At 45.5% G+C, this 20,166-nt stretch overlaps 1 protein-coding gene across 2 annotated transcripts in view; it reads right to left on the bottom strand.

Annotated features, from left to right (window-relative positions):
• Positions 1 to 20,166, bottom strand: part of LOC121585775 (ectonucleotide pyrophosphatase/phosphodiesterase family member 2) — a 53,689-nt gene that overhangs the window by 13,430 nt on the left and 20,093 nt on the right. For both annotated transcript variants that reach the window (XM_045226383.1, XM_045226384.1), the window contains exons 20-24: positions 13,337 to 13,476; positions 12,509 to 12,650; positions 12,187 to 12,264; positions 9,732 to 9,864; positions 255 to 408 (exon numbers count right to left, since the gene is read on the bottom strand). In XM_045226383.1, coding sequence (XP_045082318.1) covers positions 255 to 408; positions 9,732 to 9,864; positions 12,187 to 12,264; positions 12,509 to 12,650; positions 13,337 to 13,476 — 647 coding nt within the window. The remainder of the gene's footprint in view (positions 1 to 254; positions 409 to 9,731; positions 9,865 to 12,186; positions 12,265 to 12,508; positions 12,651 to 13,336; positions 13,477 to 20,166) is intronic.

The following is a 20,166-nucleotide window of genomic DNA, read 5'->3' as shown; positions in this document are numbered from 1 at the left end:
ACTTGCTTTGTATTTATGCAACTTTCAACTTGAAATGTATAATGTACAGCTACAGTATGTCAATGTGAATTGAATACTAAAGTATATTATTTTCTGTATTTGCAGTTTCACAACATAAACGTTTTCAATACATTCGTTCAAGAAAAGTCACGCCTTGGAAGTTTTATTGAAGACTCAGTTGTTAGCTATCTGTCTAGTTTTGCACGGGAACGCAATACCAGGGCAGAATAGCCCCCATGTGGTGAGAGAATTACCTTGCAGCTCTCGTCATTGTCTGAACGGTGGGGTAGGAGGAAGGAGAAGATATTGAGGGGGCCGTCACACACCTCAGCCGTCTGGTTGACATCCTGACAGTTGGTGATCACTACGTAGTAGTGGGTGGGGACCGGAGCCGAGACTCCGGCGTACCTGGGGGTCACAGTCACATAGCGCTCACTTTAATGAAGATACAGGCACGCACAAACACCCACACCCACACACAAACAGCCACACACATACACCCCCCCTTTGCTTGACATCATGGGCAAATCAAAATAATTCAGCAAGACCTCAGAAAAAATATTGTAGACCTCCACATGTCTGGTTCATCCATGGGAGCAATTTCCAAACGCCTGAAGATACCACGTTCATCTGTACAAACAATAGTACGCAAGTATAAACACCATGGGACAGCGCAGCCGTCATACCGCTCAGGAAGGAGACGCGTTCTGTCTCCTAGAGATGAACGTACTTTGGTGCGAAAAGTGAAAATCAATCCCAGAACAACAGCATAGGACCTTGTGAAGATGCTGGAGGAAACAGGTACAAAAGTATCTATATCCACAGTAAAACGAGTCCTATATCGACATAACCTGAAAGGCCGCTCAGCAAGGAAGAAGCCACTGCTCCAAAACTGCCATAAAAAAGCCAGACTACGGTTTGCAACTGCACATGGGGACAAAGATCGTACTTTTTGGAGAAATGTCCTCTGGTCTGATGAAACAAAAATAGAACTGTTTGTCCATAATGACCATTGTTATGTTTGGAGGAAAAAGTGGGTGGCTTGCAAGCCGAAGAACACCATCCCAACCTTGAAGCACGGGGGTGGCAGCATCATGCTGTGGGGGTGCTTTGCTGCAGGAGGAACTGGTGCACTTCACAAAATAGATGGCATCATGAGGAAGGAAAATTATGTGGATATATTGAAGCAACATCTCAAGACATCAGTCAGGAAGTTAAAGCTTGGTCGCAAATGGGTCTTCCAAATGGACAATGACCCCAAGCATACTTCTAAAGTTGTGGCAAAATGGCTTAAGGACAACAAAGTCAAGGTATTGGAGTGGCCATCACAAAGCCCTGACCTCAATCCTATAGAACATTTGTGGGCAGAACTGAAAAAGTGTGTGCGAGCAAGGAGGCCTACAAACCTGACTCAGTTACACCAGCTCTGTCAGGAGGAATGGGACAAAATTCACCCAACTTATTGTGGGAAGCTTGTGGAAGGCTACCCGAAACGTTTGACCCAAGTGAAACAATTTAAAGCCAATGCTACCAAATACTAATTTAGTGTATGTAAACTTCTGACCCACTGGGAATGTGATGAAATAAATAAAAGCTGAAATAAATCATTCTCTCTACTATTATTCTGACATTTCACATTCTTAAAATAAAGTGGTGATCCTAACTGACCTAAAACAGGGAATTTTTACTAGGATTAAATGTCAGGAATTGTGAAAAACTGAGTTTAAATCTAAACTTCTGACTTCAACTGTATGTTCGCTTCGAGGCTACCAACACTGAACCATGCATGAGAGCACCAGCTGTTCTGGACGACTGTGTGATCACGCTCTCCGTAGCCAATGTGAGTAAGACCTTTAAACAGGTTAGCAGACCACCATAGTCCCTGTGCCCAAGAACGCCAAGGTAACCTGTCTAAATGACTATCGCCCCATTTAATGCTTTAAACGGCTGGTCATGGCTCACATCAATACCATCATCTCAGACACCCTGGACCCAGTCCAATTTACATACTACCCCAACAGATCCACAGATGACGCAATCTCTATTGCACGCCACACTGCCCTTTCCCACCTGGACAAAAGGAACACCTACGTGAGAATGCTGTTCATTGACTACGGCTCAGCATTCAACACCATAGTGCCCTCCAAGTTTATCACTTAACTAAGGACCCTGGGATTAAACACCTCCCTTTGCAACTAGGTCCTGGACTTCATGAAGGGCCACTCCCAGGTGGTGAGGGTAGGCAACAACACATCCGCAACACTGACCTCAACACGTGGGCCCCTCAGCGGTGCATGCTTAGTCCCCTCCACATCACTAAGGAATAATCATGGTCCACACACACCGACACAGCCGTGAAGAGGGCACAACAATTCGGCATGGGCCCTCAGATCCTAAAAACGTTATACGGCTGCACTATTGAGAGCATCTTGACTGGCTGCATCACAACTTGGTTGGTAAGTGCTTGGCATCCGACCACAATGCGCTACAGAGGGTAGTGCCGAGCTCCCTGCCATCCAGGACCTCTATACCAGGTGGTGTCAGAGGAAGACCCTAAAAATTGTCAAAGACTCCAGCCACCCAAGTCAGACTGTTCACTCTGCTACCGCACGACAAGCGGTACTGATGCACCAGGTCTGGAACCAATAGGACCCTGAACAGCTTCTACCCCCAAGCCATAAGACTGCTAAACAGTTAGTTAAATAGTTAACCAATAGCTACTCAGACTATCTGCATTGACCCTTTTTGTACTAACTATTTTCACTCATCACATACGCTGCTGTTACTGTTTATTATCTATCCTGTTGCCTAGTCACATTACCCCTACCTATATGTACATATCTACCTCAATTACCTCGTACCCCATGCACATCGACTCGGTACTGGTACCCCGTGTATGTAGCCAAGTTATCGTTACTCATTGTGTATTTATTCCTCGTGTTATTATTTTTATATTATTTCGAATTTTTTCTCTCTGCATTGTTGTTTACACCTGTTGTTTACAAAACATGTGACAAATACAATTTGATTTGATTTGACACACACACACACAGAAACACACACAGGTGTAGACACAAAACTAAACAATCATGACCAGAGGAACCGGACCTGGTCGGTCTTATTAAACAAACACAGCGGTTACAATCAGAAGAATTGGCTCTGAACAATTCCAGAATTCAGATGCTATAATTTATGAAATATCACCCCCAAATGTATGTATGCATATGTATATTACAGTACTTTCCCATTTATCTGAACTTCAATTGCTACTAAAATGGATGGGTGTCAGTACCATATTCAGTAACCTATTCCTCCACTAGTTAGGAGGACAAGCCCATACATTTATCCTGGTGGTTATGCTTGTGACACTCATTATTTCGGTCAAAGCAGTGGCATGTATTCATGGACGCCAAGGGAAGCCAGGTACAGTGGGGAAAAAAAGTATTTAGTCAGCCACCAATTGTGCAAGTTCTCCCACTTAAAAAGATGAGAGAGGCCTGTAATTTTCATCATAGGTACACGTCAACTATGACAGACAAAATGAGAAGAAAAAAAATCCAGAAAATCACATTGTAGGATTTTTAATGAATGTATTTGCAAATTATGGTGGAAAATAAGTATTTGGTCACCTACAAACAAGCAAGATTTCTGGCTCTCACAGACCTGTAACTTCTTCTTTCAGAGGCTCCTCTGTCCTCCACTCGTTACCTGTATTAATGGCACCTGTTTGAACTTGTTATCAGTATAAAATACACCTGTCCACAACCTCAAACAGTCACACTCCAAACTTCACAATGGCCAAGACCAAAGAGCTGTCAAAGGACACCAAAAACAAAATTGTAGACCTGCACCAGGCTGGGAAGACTGAATCTGCAATAGGTAAGCAGCTTGGTTTGAAGAAATCAACTGTGGGAGCAATTATTAGGAAATGGAAGACATACAAGACCACTGATAATCTCCCTCGATCTGGGGCTCCACGCAAGATCTCACCCCGTGGGGTCAAAATGATCACAAGAACGGTGAGCAAAAATCCCAGAACCACACGGGGGGACCTAGTGAATGACCTGCAGAGAGCTGGGACCAAAGTAACAAAGCCAACCATCAGTAACACACTACGCCGCCAGGGACTCAAATCCTGCAGTGCGAGACGTGTCCCCCCTGCTTAAGCCAGTACATGTCCAGGCCCGTCTGAAGTGCATTTGGATGATCCAGAAGAGGATTGGGAGAATGTCATATGGTCAGATGAAACCAAAATATAACTTTTTGGTAAAAACTCAACTCGTCATGTTTGGAGGACAAAGAATGCTGAGTTGCATCCAAATAACACCATACCTACTGTGAAGCATGGGGTTGGAAACATCATGCTTTGGGGCTGTTTTTCTGCAAAGGGACCAGGACGACTGATCCGTGTAAAGGAAAGAATGAATGGGGCCATGTATCGTGAGATTTTGAGTGAAAACCTCCTTCCATCAGCAAGGGCATTGAAGATGAAACGTGGCTGGGTCTTTCAGCATGACAATGATCCCAAACACACCGCCCGGGCAACGGAGGAGTGGCTTCGTAAGAAGCATTTCAAGGTCCTGGAGTGGCCTAGCCAGTCTCCAGATCTCAACCCCATAGAAAATCTTTGGAGGGAGTTGAAAGTCCGTGTTGTCCAGCGACAGCCCCAAAACATCACTGCTCTAGAGGAGATCTGCATGGAGGAATGGGCCAAAATACCAGCAACAGTGTGTGAAAACCTTGTGAAGACTTACAGAAAACGTTTGACCTGTGTCATTGCCAACAAAGGGTATATAACAAAGTATTGAGAAACTTTTGTTATTGACCAAATACTTATTTTCCACCATAATTTGCAAATAAATTCATTAAAGATTCTACAATGTGATTTTCTGGATTTTTTTCCCTCATTTTGTCTGTCATAGTTGACGTGTACCTATGATGAAAATTACAGGCCTCTCTCATCTTTTTAAGTGGGAGAACTTGCACAATTGGTGGCTGACTAAATACTTTTTTTCCCCACTGTATGTCAAACACCATACAAAAGGACATCATTCATAGCATCGCAGACATGATACAAAGTGAAATTGACAGTGAGACCAGTCAAGGTGGATGACACCACAGACATATCCTGCAAATTCAATTGACAATCATAGCACGCTATGTCAATGATAAGGGTGTTATATGTGAGAGATTCCTGGGGTTTTTCGATGTGAGCGCAGAGAGAAACGCAGAGGCGATCACCGTTGTAATGGAAACTATCGACAAATACAACCCAGCAGCCAAACTCATCTGCCAGACTTACGACGGGGCAAGCTGCATGAGTGGGCAGCGAGGTGGGGTTCAGGCACTCATGAAAACCCACTGTCAATATGCGCTGTTCATTTATTGTTATGCCCACAAACTAAACTTAGTTTTAGCAAAGGGGACAAGCAATATTCAAGATGCTAATTATTATTATTTTTATTAACCTTTTTAGCTGGTCATGCAAAAAGACAGCCATGCTTACTGAGGCTGTGCCACTCGTTGGAACTTCAAAAGTAGAGCAGTGCATGCTGTGCACCAAGGCCAGAGATCATTGGACATTGTTTTTGATCGGATCATTACTGAGCCCGGCTGGGATAAAGATTAAATTGCCCAGAGCAGTGCTCTGAAACAGAAACTGAAGGAGTTCATGTTCACTTTTTTACTTGGTGTTTTCAAGGCCATTTTTGGACTCACAGAACTGCTGTTTCAGGCCCTGCAGAGCAAATCTCTTGATGTAAGACATTATTGTGTATGGGTTGATAGTACACTGAATGCATTGAAAGCCATTAGAAGTGATGCGAAGTTTCAAAGGATATATGACAACACTATCCAGATTGATGGAATGGAAGATGAAAGACGCAAAAGACTCAGCCGTGGCTGGGATGACTATGAGCAGGGACTCAACCACCGGGACAACGCTGACAATGACCCAGGCTTCCTGGACAGATACCAACAACTGTACTTCAAAATACTCTATGGAATCATACTACACATGACCCAGAGGTTTGCTGACATGAAGAGCCTCGACTTCTTCTGTGTTCTTGATCATGGGTCATTTCCCGAGTACTCCAAGCAAGAGGGATTTCCTGACAGAGTACTCACACAGCTGTTCCAGACGTACCCTTTCTTTGACAACCAGAGGTTGAAAAATTAGCTGTAGGTAGTCTATGCTGATGCCTCCTTCCACAAACCACCAGGTGAGCTGCTGCAATCACTCGTGAAAAATTACCTGACCACCACTTTACCTGAGGTATGCAAGCTCCTGAAACTGATGCTCACCATCCCTGTTACAAGTACATCAGCTGAAAGGTCATTTTCCTGTCTGAAAAGGATTAAAACCTACCTACATAATTTTTACATTTACATTTTTTAGTCATTTAGCAGACGCTCTTATCCAGAGCGACTTACAGTTAGTGAATACATATATATATATATATATATATTTTTTTTTTTTATACTGGCCCCCCGTGGGAATCGAACCCACAACCCTGGCGTTGCAAACGCCATGCTCTATCAACTGAGCTACATCCCGGCCGGCCATTCCCTCCCCTACCCTGGACGACGCTGGGCCAATTGTGCGCCGCCCATGAGTCTCCCGGTCGCGGCCGGCTGCGACAGAGCCTGGATTCGAACCAGGATCTCTAGTGACACAGTTACCACTGCGATGCAGTGCCTTAGACCACTGCGCCACAATAGCTGCGCCACAATAGCTGTGAACAAGAGAGACTCACGCATTTGGCAGAAATGTCAATGGAAACTTGTGTGCTGCATGAACTTAAGTCCAGTGGAGTACTGTATGACATAGTCATTTACCATTTTGCCAGCATGAAAGAGAGGAAGGTGAGTCAACAAGTAGGGTGAGTCAACATGTGTTTTTAAAGTTCCATTGTATTAGACTAGGCATATACTTGATGTTGTTGAAATGTTGTTGTTTAAATGTCTAAATGCTTGTAATTTGTGTACCATGTTATTCATTGTTTTAGCTCGGTTTATTTCATGTTTGCTTCCATCTTCGCCGCAAGATGGTAATACTTAACTATTTATCTAGTCTAGACTGTGGGCATTTATTCTACCCAGGTTTATTCTAACTTGCATATATTATTGTGATGAGTCAGTGTGAATGTGCTCGTTGAGATGCTGCCTCCGCCAGAGAGGCACTGTCCAACTGGAGGTGCTGATAGTGGAGGCTGCGCTCTCCGGTAACTCTCCGTGGTCCTGAATCAATAGTTAGAGCGCTCCGAGTCTGTTTTAATGCACATCTTGGGGTTACCACAAGTTAACATCAGTATTCCGGGGGCTTCTCCCTAAAGTTAGCCTACAACATGTCAAAGTTGAAGTGCATTGTAGTTGTATTTCCCATTAGGCTATTTTAATCTTGCTGCTTCAGAAACATTTTAGTAAGAATGTTATTATAACTTGAGCAAACCGATGGTGAAATTAACTTTTCCAAATAACTTTAACTTGAATTTGACCATGCTGTGTAGGTCATGTAACTGTTTGTTGCATGCAATATTATCTTTGTGGACTTAAAACAGGACAAAAGTTACTCTCCGGTTTTAGCTGTGATGAAACACAAATGTATGTGGTTGAATTTATTCTGCCACTGTGTGACACTTGTACTTTGGAACTGTCTGTGAAACAATGTAGGCTATGGCTTCTTGGCCTTATATCAGCTATAAAGGTGCCATATAAATGTATTTCTAATGGGTTATAGAGAAAACAACGCAAAAAAAATATTTGCCTGGCTTGGCTTCCCCATTGATTTTACCCACGCATCGCTGCTGGGGGAAAGGAGATCTCAAAGGTAATTATACCAGCCAGTAAAAAAAACAAAATACATCCAAATGAATCCAGATCACTCCAATTGAACAGCCATAACTATTTGAACATAAAAATACAATAACACAAAACATGATCCCCTTTGTTTGTAACATCTTACAAACACAGGTCAAAGGGCATCATCTTGACCTGTCACTAGGGCTGGGAATTGCTAGGGACCTCACGATACGATATTATCACGATACTTAGGTGCCGTTACGATATGTTTTGTGATTCTCAAGATCCTCACGATACTATATGTATTGCGATTCGATACTGCGATTTTATTGCGATTTGATGTTATGAACATATTGATCGCCATATGTCTGCTGCAGAGACACAAGAGAGAGCATGAGAAAACACATTTTGATCAGTCAGGGAATTGAAAGGGCTGAAAACATGTTGGCACACTATTTAAAAAGAAGACGGAGAACAAACTATAGGTTGAAAAATACTGGAGCTTTGGAGCAGGTACAGCCGACTAGCGCTAGCTAACGCTAACTACAGTAGCAAAATCAACACTTAGAGTCAAATATCGATATAATATCGTCCCAAAATAATATTGCGATATGTGAGTCGTTTCAGGAAACTAGGCGTATGTCGCACTTCACAGGAGAGGCATTTGAACGTAAACATTTATTTTTTATCAAAATGCGTTTTTTGGCAGAAATGCCTTCTGGAACATGTGAACTTTCATGTGCTTTAATAACAAACTTGTATTCCATCCGTAAATACGAATAAAAGTGTTAAATTACGAGCCTAGTTGGTTTAGCCACGGAAAAAGACAGGAACCTTCCCGCTAGCCATGATTGGCTGAGATAATGAATGGGCTGGACATGCCGGGAGATGAGTTTGGATTGGTCTGCCATGTAGCATGCTTCTGTATATAACGTGAGCTGCTCAGTATGTGTTGAGAGTCCTTTCTACCGCGCCATTTTTGAAAGATATAACGTTAGTTATAAAAGTTTTGCTACTTTTCTCAACAACATTGATGCACTGAATTTAGCAGGCGCTATCGACAGATCAGTTGGAAAAGTGATGGGCTACTTTCTGCACACACCACGTCAGTGTGAACCGGAGTGACTTGACATAACGCTGGCCAAACAAGATGTAGCTACAAACAAACAAAATAGTTAAATGGTTCCAGTCTGCCATGAAGCGTTCATCCATGTAAGAGTCTAGCTGCATTTTCAGATATTATACGTTTCTAATTTTGTCAAAAAGTAGTTTTCCTTGCAAGTTAAAGCGTACTGTTAGCTAGCTAGCGAACGTTAGCTTGTTGGCTCGCTAGCTAACATTACGTGTATGATCTGTGTAGTAATATTATTCGAATCAGAAAACAATTTGCATTGCTAGTTATAGTCTAATGTTAGCTAGCTAACATTGAACCTATTTAGCTTTAGCTACCTGCAGATTCATACTACAGCTATGACCATGTTTGTATTGGTAGTAGTACGAGTTGGTATTATGCCGGTTCATTGTTTAGCTAGCTAGCTACATGTCTAGACAAAAGACTCCACTTCGCCAGATGATTACATGACCCATCAAGTTAGCCAGGTGTGTCTGGGGGTGATTAAGGCCATCTATTGTATTTCATGAACATGTGTACATGTCTAGACAATAATGACCCATCCACTTAGCTAGGTGTGGCTGGGGGGTTGTTATAGCATTTCCTTCACATGACCCATCAATTTAGTCTGTCACACTTAAGGCTTGCACACATCGCACCAAATGTGGATATAGCGTTCATCTGCCGATCATGTTTTAGGGACTACCCGCTGTAGATGTAAAATCGGTGTAAAATCGGTACGCACTCGGTTCGCAAGTTACTTTCAGAGGTGCTAAGTACTCTCGGCCAGCAACCACTACTGGGGTATCTGAGCCCTTACTCTTTGATTTTCACAGTGGTGTCCCGGAGGCCATCGTAGTTGTTGTCAAAGATGGGACCGGTGACCACGTTTATTCCGTTATTCTCCTCTGCATAGCGCTTGAGAAGAGTCCCCTGGAGGTAGCTCCATACTTCTGCAGAGTTTAAGGGAAAAGAGAACAAGGGAACAAGACAATCAACAATTGGAGAACCAAATCAAATGTTTTGTAACATTGTGTAAATTACCTGTTGCATGAATGCGTTTAGGTCATGAACTGAAATGAATGCTTATATCCAGCCTTGAAAAATGCTCTCTATACTGCATCTGTGTATAGCATTTTGTGAATAAACGTTATTAATGTGCTATTGCAGCATTTGAATTATGGCAGGGCACCTTATAAGCATTTCAAAAGTCAAAGGCTGCTGGTCTGATCTTGATGCTAATTCCTTCAAGAGGAAGTAAAAGTCATTTCCCACACTAAAAGTCCCCAGACAAGGGAACTGCCCTTCACATCCTTTTCTACAGTCTTTCACCACACCAGGCTTCACTGGCCTGGACTGAGGCTGTCTTTGTATGTGTGTGTGTGTGTGTGGGGTGGGGGGGACAATGGGTGTCAGCCTGTCCCTTCTCTCCCAGACCTGAGGTCATCCGACTAGCCTCCCTCCTCACTCCTCACTCCTCCTCCCACCTCTCCCTCCACACATCAGAATGGGCGGTCCAAGCAAAGATGCAACACAAGAGTCCAGAGGGCCACATGTACTATATGATTTGTAACTGTAATAGCTTTGGAAGGAAGCATCTACCAGAGAAAAACTGAAAGTGAGCAACAATGATATCCTTTGAGGACCTACAGTATAACAACAACCTTCTTAACAAAACGCAGTGACAGATTTATGAAGTATTTGAACCAGTATTTTCAAAGGAGTTGGAAAAATATACACTGCTCAAAAAAATAAAGGGAACACTTAAACAACACAATGTAAGTCAATCACACTTCTGTGAAATCAAACTGTCCACTTAGGAAGCAACACTGATTGACAATACATTTCACATGCTGTTGTGCAAATGGAATAGACAACAGGTGGAAATTATAGGCAATTAGCAAGACACCCCCAATAAAGGAGTGGTTCTGCAGGTGGTGACCACAGACCACTTCTCAGTTCCTATGCTTCCTGGCTGATGTTTTGGTCACTTTTGAATGCTGGCGGTGCTTTCACTCTAGTGGTAGCATGAGACGGAGTCTACAAACCACACAAGTGGCTCAGGTAGTGCAGCTCATCCAGGATGGCACATCAATGCGAGCTGTGGCAAGAAGGTTTGCTGTGTCTGTCAGTGTAGTGTCCAGAGCATGGAGGCACTACCAGGAGACAGGCCAGTACATCAGGAGACGTGGAGGAGGCTGTAGGAGGGCAACAACCCAGCAGCAGGACCGCTACCTCCGCTTTTGTGCAAGGAGGAGCAGGAGGAGCACTGCCAGAGCCCTGCAAAATGACCTCCAGCAGGCCACAAATGTGCATGTGTCTGCTCAAACGGTCAGAAACAGACTCCATGAGGGTGGTATGAGGGCCCGACGTCCACAGGTGGGGGTTGTGCTTACAGCCCAACACCGTGCAGGACGTTTGGCATTTGCCAGAGAACACCAAGATTGGCAAATTCGCCACTGGCGCCCTGTGCTCTTCACAGATGAAAGCAGATTCACACTGAGCACATGTGACAGACGTGACAGAGTCTGGAGACGCCGTGGAGAACGTTCTGCTGCCTGCAACATCCTCCAGCATGACCGGTTTGGCGGTGGGGCAGTCATGGTGTGGGGTGGCATTTCTTTGGGGGGCCGCACAGCCCTCCATGTGCTCGCCAGAGGTAGCCTGACTGCCATTAGGTACCGAGATGAGATCCTCAGACCCCTTGTGAGACCATATGCTGGTGCGGTTGGCCCTGGGTTCCTCCTAATGCAAGACAATGCTAGACCTCATGTGGCTGGAGTGTGTCAGCAGTTCCTGCAATTGATGCTATGGACCGCCCGTTCCCCAGACCTGAATCCAATTGAGCACATCTGGGACATCATGTCTCGCTCCATCCACCAACGCCACGTTGCACCACAGACTGTCCAGGAGTTGGCGGATGCTTTAGTCCAGGTCTGGGAGGAGATCCCTCAGGAGACTCATTTTGACTTGTTTTAAGGACATTACATCAAAGTTGGATCAGCCTGTAGTGTGGTTTTCCACTTTAATTTTGAGGGTGACTCCAAATCCAGATAAATGTGATTTCCATTGATAATTTTTGTGTGATTTTGTTGTCAGCACATTCAACTATGTAAAGAAAAAAGTATTTAATAAGATTATTTCATTCATTCAGATCTAGGATGTGTTGTTTAAGTGTTCCCTTTATTTTTTTGAGCAGTGTAAATAAAAATAAAAATAAATGATGTATAGATATTCAAATTCATATAAGTAGATATAAATACATTAATACTCACTTTTAAATGCAGGGTACATGGGAACGGTGTTCGTGATCAGTGATGCATCATATTTTGATTCAGAAGACATGGCCAGCTCTAGCATAAAAAATACAAATATATACTTTCATTTACCTCCCATTTAGACCTGGAACAAAAACCTCCATACCCTGTAGCTCCCCAAGACCAGGGTATTCTTCATTAAGCACATAACTGAGTGAAAAAGGAGGTACTGTCTGAACTTGTCCAATAAGAAATGCTTGTTTTCGTTTTGCATTGCAAAATGTTTTGCTTCAGTGTGCCTTAATGAACATGACCAAGGGTGGGCTAGTGTGCGACCCACCTGGTGGATAGAGGAAGCCATAGGAGCCATCGGTGTGCTGGCTGTATGTGGTGCAGGCCTGGCTGTGTTCTGGAGCGACCCGCATGTCTGCTCTCACACACTCAATCACTGGCTCAGGCTCAGGGAGGGGCTTGACTTCTTCCTGGAAGGGAATATGTTGTCATTAGTAACACATCGTGAAATCCCATCGCGAAATGAGAGAAAACCGGTATACAAACAGCCAGTGTTAACAAACACCCAATACAGTGTTGCTGTATGTGATTGGGGCCATGTCATTAGTTGGTATTTGTGTGCTGTATCGTGTCTGGGTCTGTATAGGGTTCTGTTAGGTTAGTGTTACGCAAGTACCTATCCAGGTTCTCTCCCCCCAATAAAACAAAACCAGGCTCATTTTAATATAAAATGCAATTAACCAGTTGAGTCAAAGACCAAAATAACATTTACGATCTCCCAACAGGAGTACTAATTGTTTTCACACATGCTACTCCTTGCAACCACTCAAGTAAACAGAGACATTTCAAAAGAGCTTTGGAAAGATATGACCTAATGCTTCCCAAATGATGGCACTGGACCGACTGGTAGGTCATTGCCAGTCCCTGACCAAAGACTGGGCTGTGGCTATGATCTTTTTGTGTGTGTCTATTCTGTGGATAACAAGAAAACTAGAAAAGCCTTATGTGGGTCACAATTCAAAAACCGTTCGGCAACCAATGATCAACGAATCAACATGACCCAGGTCTGAGGACAAGCTCTCAAATCATATGGATCGACTCATTAAATTACTACTACTAGTTCCATTTGTTGTGGTCCATGTGATGAATAGCCTACTTGTTTGGGCACTGTGAAGGACGTCCATAGGGGCATGGAGAGCTCCTGACTGTATCCACTGATGAAGTCACTGTGGAGGAGGAGGCTATACGTCGTTTGGAAAAGAACCGCTGGTCGACCGAAGGGGAGGTGTGTTGCGTCTGTGAAAATACCAGTTAATCAAGCACGTAGGGCAGTAGTTAACCTGGGCTCAAAATCAGTCACTTTTTTATTTGAATTCTACATTAGGCTATGTGAATATACAGTAGGGAAAAAAAGTATTTAGTCAGCCACCAATTGTGCAAGTTCTCCCACTGTCACGCCCTGGCTCTGGGGACTCTTGTATGTTGAGCCAGGGTGTTAGTTTCTTTGTGTAGTGTCTATGTTTCGTTTTCTATGTTCTGTTCTAGGTTATGTGTTTCTACGTAGGCAGCCTGTTGTGCACTTGTGTTTTGTGGGATCTTGTTCCGTGTAGGTTTGTGTATGTGACCGAGGACTTCACGTTTCGTATTATTGTTTTGTATTTTGTATTTTGTATCGTGTTGCTAGTACACTATTAAAGAGATGTACGCATATCACGCTGCGCCTTGGTCCACTCATTATGACGATTGTGACAGAAGATCCCACCAATACAGGACCAAGCAGCGTGTCCAGGAGCAAACGCCGGAGGTAACGTTAGTGGATGTCCTCCTCGGTTGGGGGCAGATCACGGAGGAGGAGGCCGTCCGTTACCGGAGGGCGATGAAGGGGGAGACCCAGGCAGGAGAGGAGAAGCGGCGCCAACCGGGCCGTCGTCGGACAGGCGAGAGGCACCCCCAATAAAAATTTTTTTGGGGGGGCACACGGCATGGACGACGGGACTGCTGGAGGCAGATAAAGGGCGAGTTTGTGGACGAGGAGAGAAGGCCACCAGGTTACGGGGGCCATTGGTCAGTAGAGGGAAGGAGAGTGTAGAGGCACGGCGAGAGGTACTGAGGTGTGTTACCAGTCCGGTCCGGCCCGTTCCTGATCCCCACACAAGGCCAGTGATGTGTGTTCCCAGTACGGTCCGGCCTGTTCCTGTCCCTCGCACCAAGCCTGTGAAGCGGGTTGCCAGCCCGGCCCGGCCTGTTCCTGCCCCTCGCACCAAGCCTGTGGTGCGCGTCGCTAGCCCGGCCCGAACCGGCCTGTTCCTGCCCCTCGCACCAAGCCTGTGGTGCGCGTCGCTAGCCCGGCCCGGCCGGTTCCTGCCCCTCGCACCAAGCCTGTGGTGCGCGTCGCCAGCCCGGCCCGGCCTGTTCCTGTCCCTCGCACCAAGCCAATGGTGCGCGTCGCCAGCCCGGCCCGGCCTGTTCCTGCCCCTCGCACCAAGCCAATGGTGCGCGTCGCCAGCCCGGCCCGGCCTGTTCCTGCTCCCCGCACCAAGCCTGTGGTGCGCGTCGCCAGCCCGGCCCGGCCTGTTCCTGCCCCTCGCACCAAGCCAATGGTGCGCGTCGTCAGCCCGGTCCGGCCTGTCCCTGCTCCCCGCACCAAGCCAGTGGTGCGCTTCGTCAGCCCGGTCCGGCCCGTCCCTGCTCCCCGCACCAAGCCAATGGTGCACGTCGCCAGCCCGGCCCGGCCTGTTCCTGCTCTCCGCACCAAGCCAATGGTGCGCGTCGCCAGCCCGGCCCGGCCTGTTCCTGCTCCCCGCACCAAGCCTATGGTGCGCGTCGCCAGCCCGGCCCGGCCTGTTCCTGCTCCCCGTACCAAGCCAGTTGTGCGCTTCGTCAGCCCGGTCCGGCCCATTCCTGCTCCCCGCACCAAGCCAATGGTGCGCGTCGTCAGCCCGGTCCGGCCTGTTCCTGCTCCCCGCACCAAGCCAGTGGTGCGCTTCGTCAGCCCGGTCCGGCTCGTCCCTGCTCCCCGCACCAAGCCAATGGTGCACGTCGTCAGCCCGGTCCGGCCCGTTCCTGCTCTCCGCACCAAGCCTGTGGTGCGCGTCGTCAGTCCGGCACAGCCCGTGCCTGTTTCACCGGTGCCTGGTCAGGTACAGGTCAGCTGCTCCACACCGGAGCCTAAGCAATCCGCGCCACCGATGTCCAGTCCAGCTCCAGCCAGCGGGGCCAGACCAGACCAGGGGCGCTACGGGGGGGTTGTTAGAGGGTGGTGGTCACGCCCGGAGCCGGATCCGCCTCCGAGGTGGAATGCCCACCCGGCCCCTCCCCTGTTGGGTTTATGTTGGCGCGGTCGCAGTCCGTGCCTTTGGGGGGGTACTGTCACGCCCTGGCTCTGGGGACTCTTGTATGTTGAGCCAGGGTGTTAGTTTCTTTGTGTAGTGTCTATGTTTCGTTTTCTATGTTCTGTTCTAGGTTATGTGTTTCTATGTTGGCCGGGGTGGTTCTCAATCAGAGGCAACGTGAATCAGCTGTTGCTTGTTGTCTCTGATTGGGAACCATACTTAGGCAGCCTGTTGTGCACTTGTGTTTTGTGGGATCTTGTTCCGTGTAGGTTTGTGTATGTGACCGAGGACTTCACGTTTCATTTTGTTGTTTTGTATTTTGTATCGTGTTGCTAGTACACTATTAAAGAGATGTACGCATATCACGCTGCGCCTTGGTCCACTCATTATGACGATCGTGACACCCACTTAAAAAGATGAGAGAGGCCTGTAATTTTCATCATAGGTACACGTCAACTATGACAGACAAATTGAGGAAAATAAATCCAGAAAATCACATTGTAGGATTTTTTATGAATTTATTTGCAAATTATGGTGGAAAATAAGTATTTGGTCACCTACAAACAAGCAAGATTTCTGGCTCTCACAGACCTGTAACTTCTTCTTTAAGAGGCTCCTCTGTCCTCCACTCGTTACCTGTATTATTGGCACCTGTTTGAACTTGTTATCAGTATAAAAGACACCTGTCCACAACCTCAAACAGTCACATTTCAAACTCCACAATGGCCAAGACCAAAGAGCTGTCAAAGGACACCAGAAACAAAATTGTACACCTGCACCAGGCTGGGAAGACTGAATCTGCAATAGGTAAGCAGCTTGGTTTGAAGAAATAAACTGTGGGAGCAATTATTAGGAAATGGAAGACATACAAGACCACTGATAATCTCCCTCGATCTGGGGCTCCACACAAGATCTCACCCCGTGGGGTCAAAATGATCACAAGAACGGTGAGCAAAAATCCCAGAACCACACGGGGGACCTAGTGAATGACCTGCAGAGAGCTGGGACCAAAGTAACAAAGCCTACCATCAGTAACACACTACGCCGCCAGGGACTCAAATCCTGCAGTGCCAGACGTGTCCCCCTGCTTAAGCCAGTACATGTCCAGGCCCGTCTGAAGTTTGCTAGAGTGCATTTGGATGATCCAGAAGAGGATTGGGAGAATGTCATATGGTCAGATGAAACCAAAATAGAACTTTTTGGTAAAAACTCAACTCGTCGTGTTTGGAGGACAAAGAATGCTGAGTTGCATCCAAAGAACACCATACCTACTGTGAAGCATGGGGGTGGAAACATCATGCTTTGGGGCTGTTTTTCTGCAAAGGGACCAGGACGACTGATCCGTGTAAAGGAAAGAATGAATGGGGCCATGTATCGTGAGATTTTGAGTGAAAACCTCCTTCCATCAGCAAGGGCATTGAAGATGAAACGTGGCTGGGTCTTTCAGCATGACAATAATAATAATAATAATATGCCATTTAGCAGACGCTTTTATCCAAAGCGACTTACAGTCGTGCGTGCATACATTTTTGTGTATGGGTGGTCCCGGGGATCGAACCCACTACCTTGGCGTTACAAGCGCCGTGCTCTACCAGCTGAGCTACAGAGGACCACAATGATCCCAAACACACCGCCCGGGCAACGAAGGAGTGGCTTCGTAAGAAGCATTTCAAGGTCCTGGAGTGGCCTAGCCAGTCTCCAGATCTCAACCCCATAGAAAATCTTTGGAGGGAGTTGAAAGTCCGTGTTGCCCAGCGACAGCCCCAAAACATCACTGCTCTAGAGGAGATCTGCATGGAGGAATGGGCCAAAATACCAGCAACAGTGTGTGAAAACCTTGTGAAGACTTACAGAAAACGTTTGACCTGTGTCATTGCCAACAAAGGGTATATAACAAAGTATTGAGAAACTTTTGTTATTGACCAAATACTTATTTTCCACCATAATTTGCAAATAAATTCATTAAAAATCCTACAATGTGATTTTCTGGAGAAAAAATCTCATTTGTTGTCATAGTTGACGTGTACCTATGATGAAAATTACAGGCCTCTCTCATCTTTTTAAGTGGGAGAACTTGCACAATTGGTGGCTGACTAAATACTTTTTTTCCCCACTGTATAGTAGTCTTTTTATTTTATATTGTCTAAATATTGCAATGTTGTCTGAATATTGCATTTTACATGCATATTGCAATTTTCTGGGGCTTCTTATATTTTTTATTACAGAATGTAGAAAATATGTTTTCACATGTAGACACTGATATGATGCTGGCGATAACAAATACAGTGGGGAAAAAAAGTATTTAGTCAGCCACCAATTGTGCAAGTTCTCCCACTTAAAAAGATGAGAGAGGCCTGTAATTTTCATCATAGGTACATGTCAACTATGACAGACAAAATGAGAAAAACTATTCCAGAAAATCACATTGTAGGATTTTTTATGAGTTTATTTGCAAATTATGGTGGAAAATAAGTATTTGGTCAATAACAAAAGTTTCTCAATACTTTGTTATATACCCCTTGTTGGCAATGACACAGGTCAAACGTTTTCTGTAAGTCTTCACAAGGTTTTCACAAACTGTTGCTGGTATTTTGGCCCATTCCTCCATGCAGATATCCTCTAGAGCAGTGATGTTTTGGGGCTGTCGCTGGGCAACACGGACTTTCAACTCCCTCCAAAGATTTTCTATGGGGTTGAGATCTGGAGACTGGCTAGGCCACTCCAGGACCTTGAAATGCTTCTTACGAAGCCACTCCTTCGTTGCCCGGGAGGTGTGTTTGGGATCATTGTCATGCTAAAAGACCCAGCCACGTTTCATCTTCAATGCCCTTGCTGATGGAAGGAGGTTTTCACTCAAAATCTCATGATACATGGCCCCATTCATTCTTTCCTTTACACGGATCAGTCGTCCTGGTCCCTTTGCAGAAAAACAGCCCCAAAGCATGAAGTTTCCACCCCCATGCTTCACAGTAGGTATGGTGTTCTTTGGATGCAACTCAGCATTCTTTGTCCTCCAAACACGATGAGTTGAGTTTTTACCAAAACGTTATATTTTGGTTTCATCTGACCATATGACATTCTCCCAATCCTCTTCTGGATCATCCAAATGCACTCTAGCAAACTTCAGACGGGCCTGGACATGTACTGGCTTAAGCAGGGGGACACGTCTGGCAATGCAGGATTTGAGTCCCTGGCGGAGTAGTGTGTTACTGATGGTAGGCTTTGTTACTTTGGTCCCAGCTCTCTGCAGGTCATTCACTAGGTCCCCCCGTGTGGTTCTGGGATTTTTGCTCACCGTTCTTGTGATCATTTTGACCCCACGGGGTGAGATCTTGCGTGGAGCCCCAGATCGAGGGAGATTATCAGTGGTCTTGTATGTCTTCCATTTCCTAATAATTGCTCCCACAGTTGATTTCTTCAAACCAAGCTGCTTACCTATTGCAGATTCCGTCTTCCCAGCCTGGTGCAGGTCTACAATTTTGTTTCTGGTGTCCTTTGACAGCTCTTTGGTCTTGGCCATTGTGGAGTTTGGAGTGTGACTGTTTGAGGTTGTGGACAGGTGTCTTTTATACTGATAACAAGTTCAAACAGGTGCCATTAATACAGGTAACGAGTGGAGGACAGAGGAGCCTCTTAAAGAAGAAGTTACAGGTCTGTGAGAGCCAGAAATCTTGCTTGTTTGTAGGTGACCAAATACTTATTTTCCACCATAATTTGCAAATAAATTCATTAAAAATCCTACAATGTGATTTTCTGGATTTATTTTCCTCAATTTGTCTGTCATAGTTGACGTGTACCTATGATGAAAATGACAGACCTCTCTCATCTTTTTAAGTGGGAGAACTTGCACAATTGGTGGCTGACTAAATACTTATTTTCCCCACTGTATAAGGTTAAAAACTGGTGAAGTGCCAGTTAAAAAACTGGACACTTGTTTTTTTTGCTTTCGACTTACCTGAGTGTTGTTGTTTCATCCAAAGTTCTAAGTTCTTTAGCTGGTTCAATAGTAAGGTCCAGAATTCCCTGGCTAGTGTTTTTTGGGGATGTAGCAATGCTAGTGGAAACTAATTGTATCAGTTAGCGCATTAGCATTAGTATTAGGATTAGCATTAGCATTAGTTGGTGTATTCAAAAGCATGGGGATAAGGTGTTGGAGCTGGCTGGAGAAACTCAGGAGTGTGTACAATGTGTAACGCTCTGCACTATGGGTTCTCGACCAATCACATTCACATTGTCATGGTGCAACCGAGTTGAGTTGGAAAAGCTCACTCTTCAGCTTGAAATACCACCACCTGTGCCATTCAATTGCTTTTCGGTGGGTCAGCTGGCTAAGGTGTTTCAAAAGGGCAGTCACGTGTATTTGTGAGACAAATGACGCAAGATCAATCCCTTTCAGTAGTGGACCTGTGAGCTAGGAAGCAAAGCTGACAAGCAAAGCTGTTAAGCAAGTAGCATGCCGCCAGTTACAGTGGTGCCGTGCCCTGGATCTGCAGTGTGCTCAGCTCAAAGGCTGGGGTTGCTGTGGACTGAGAGGGGCGAGTTTAACCAAGTTGAGTTGGTAAAGCTCACTCAGCTTAAAATACCACCACCAGAGTCATGGAATTGCTTGCATTTTGGTGGTGCTGCTGGCTATTGTGATTCGAGAGTGCGGTCA

Source organism: Coregonus clupeaformis, chromosome 17, assembly GCF_020615455.1.
Source record: "Coregonus clupeaformis isolate EN_2021a chromosome 17, ASM2061545v1, whole genome shotgun sequence".
NCBI lineage: Eukaryota > Metazoa > Chordata > Actinopteri > Salmoniformes > Salmonidae > Coregonus > Coregonus clupeaformis.
The sequence above is the reverse complement of the archived record's forward strand: the minus strand, read 5'-3'. Positions and strand labels throughout refer to the sequence as shown.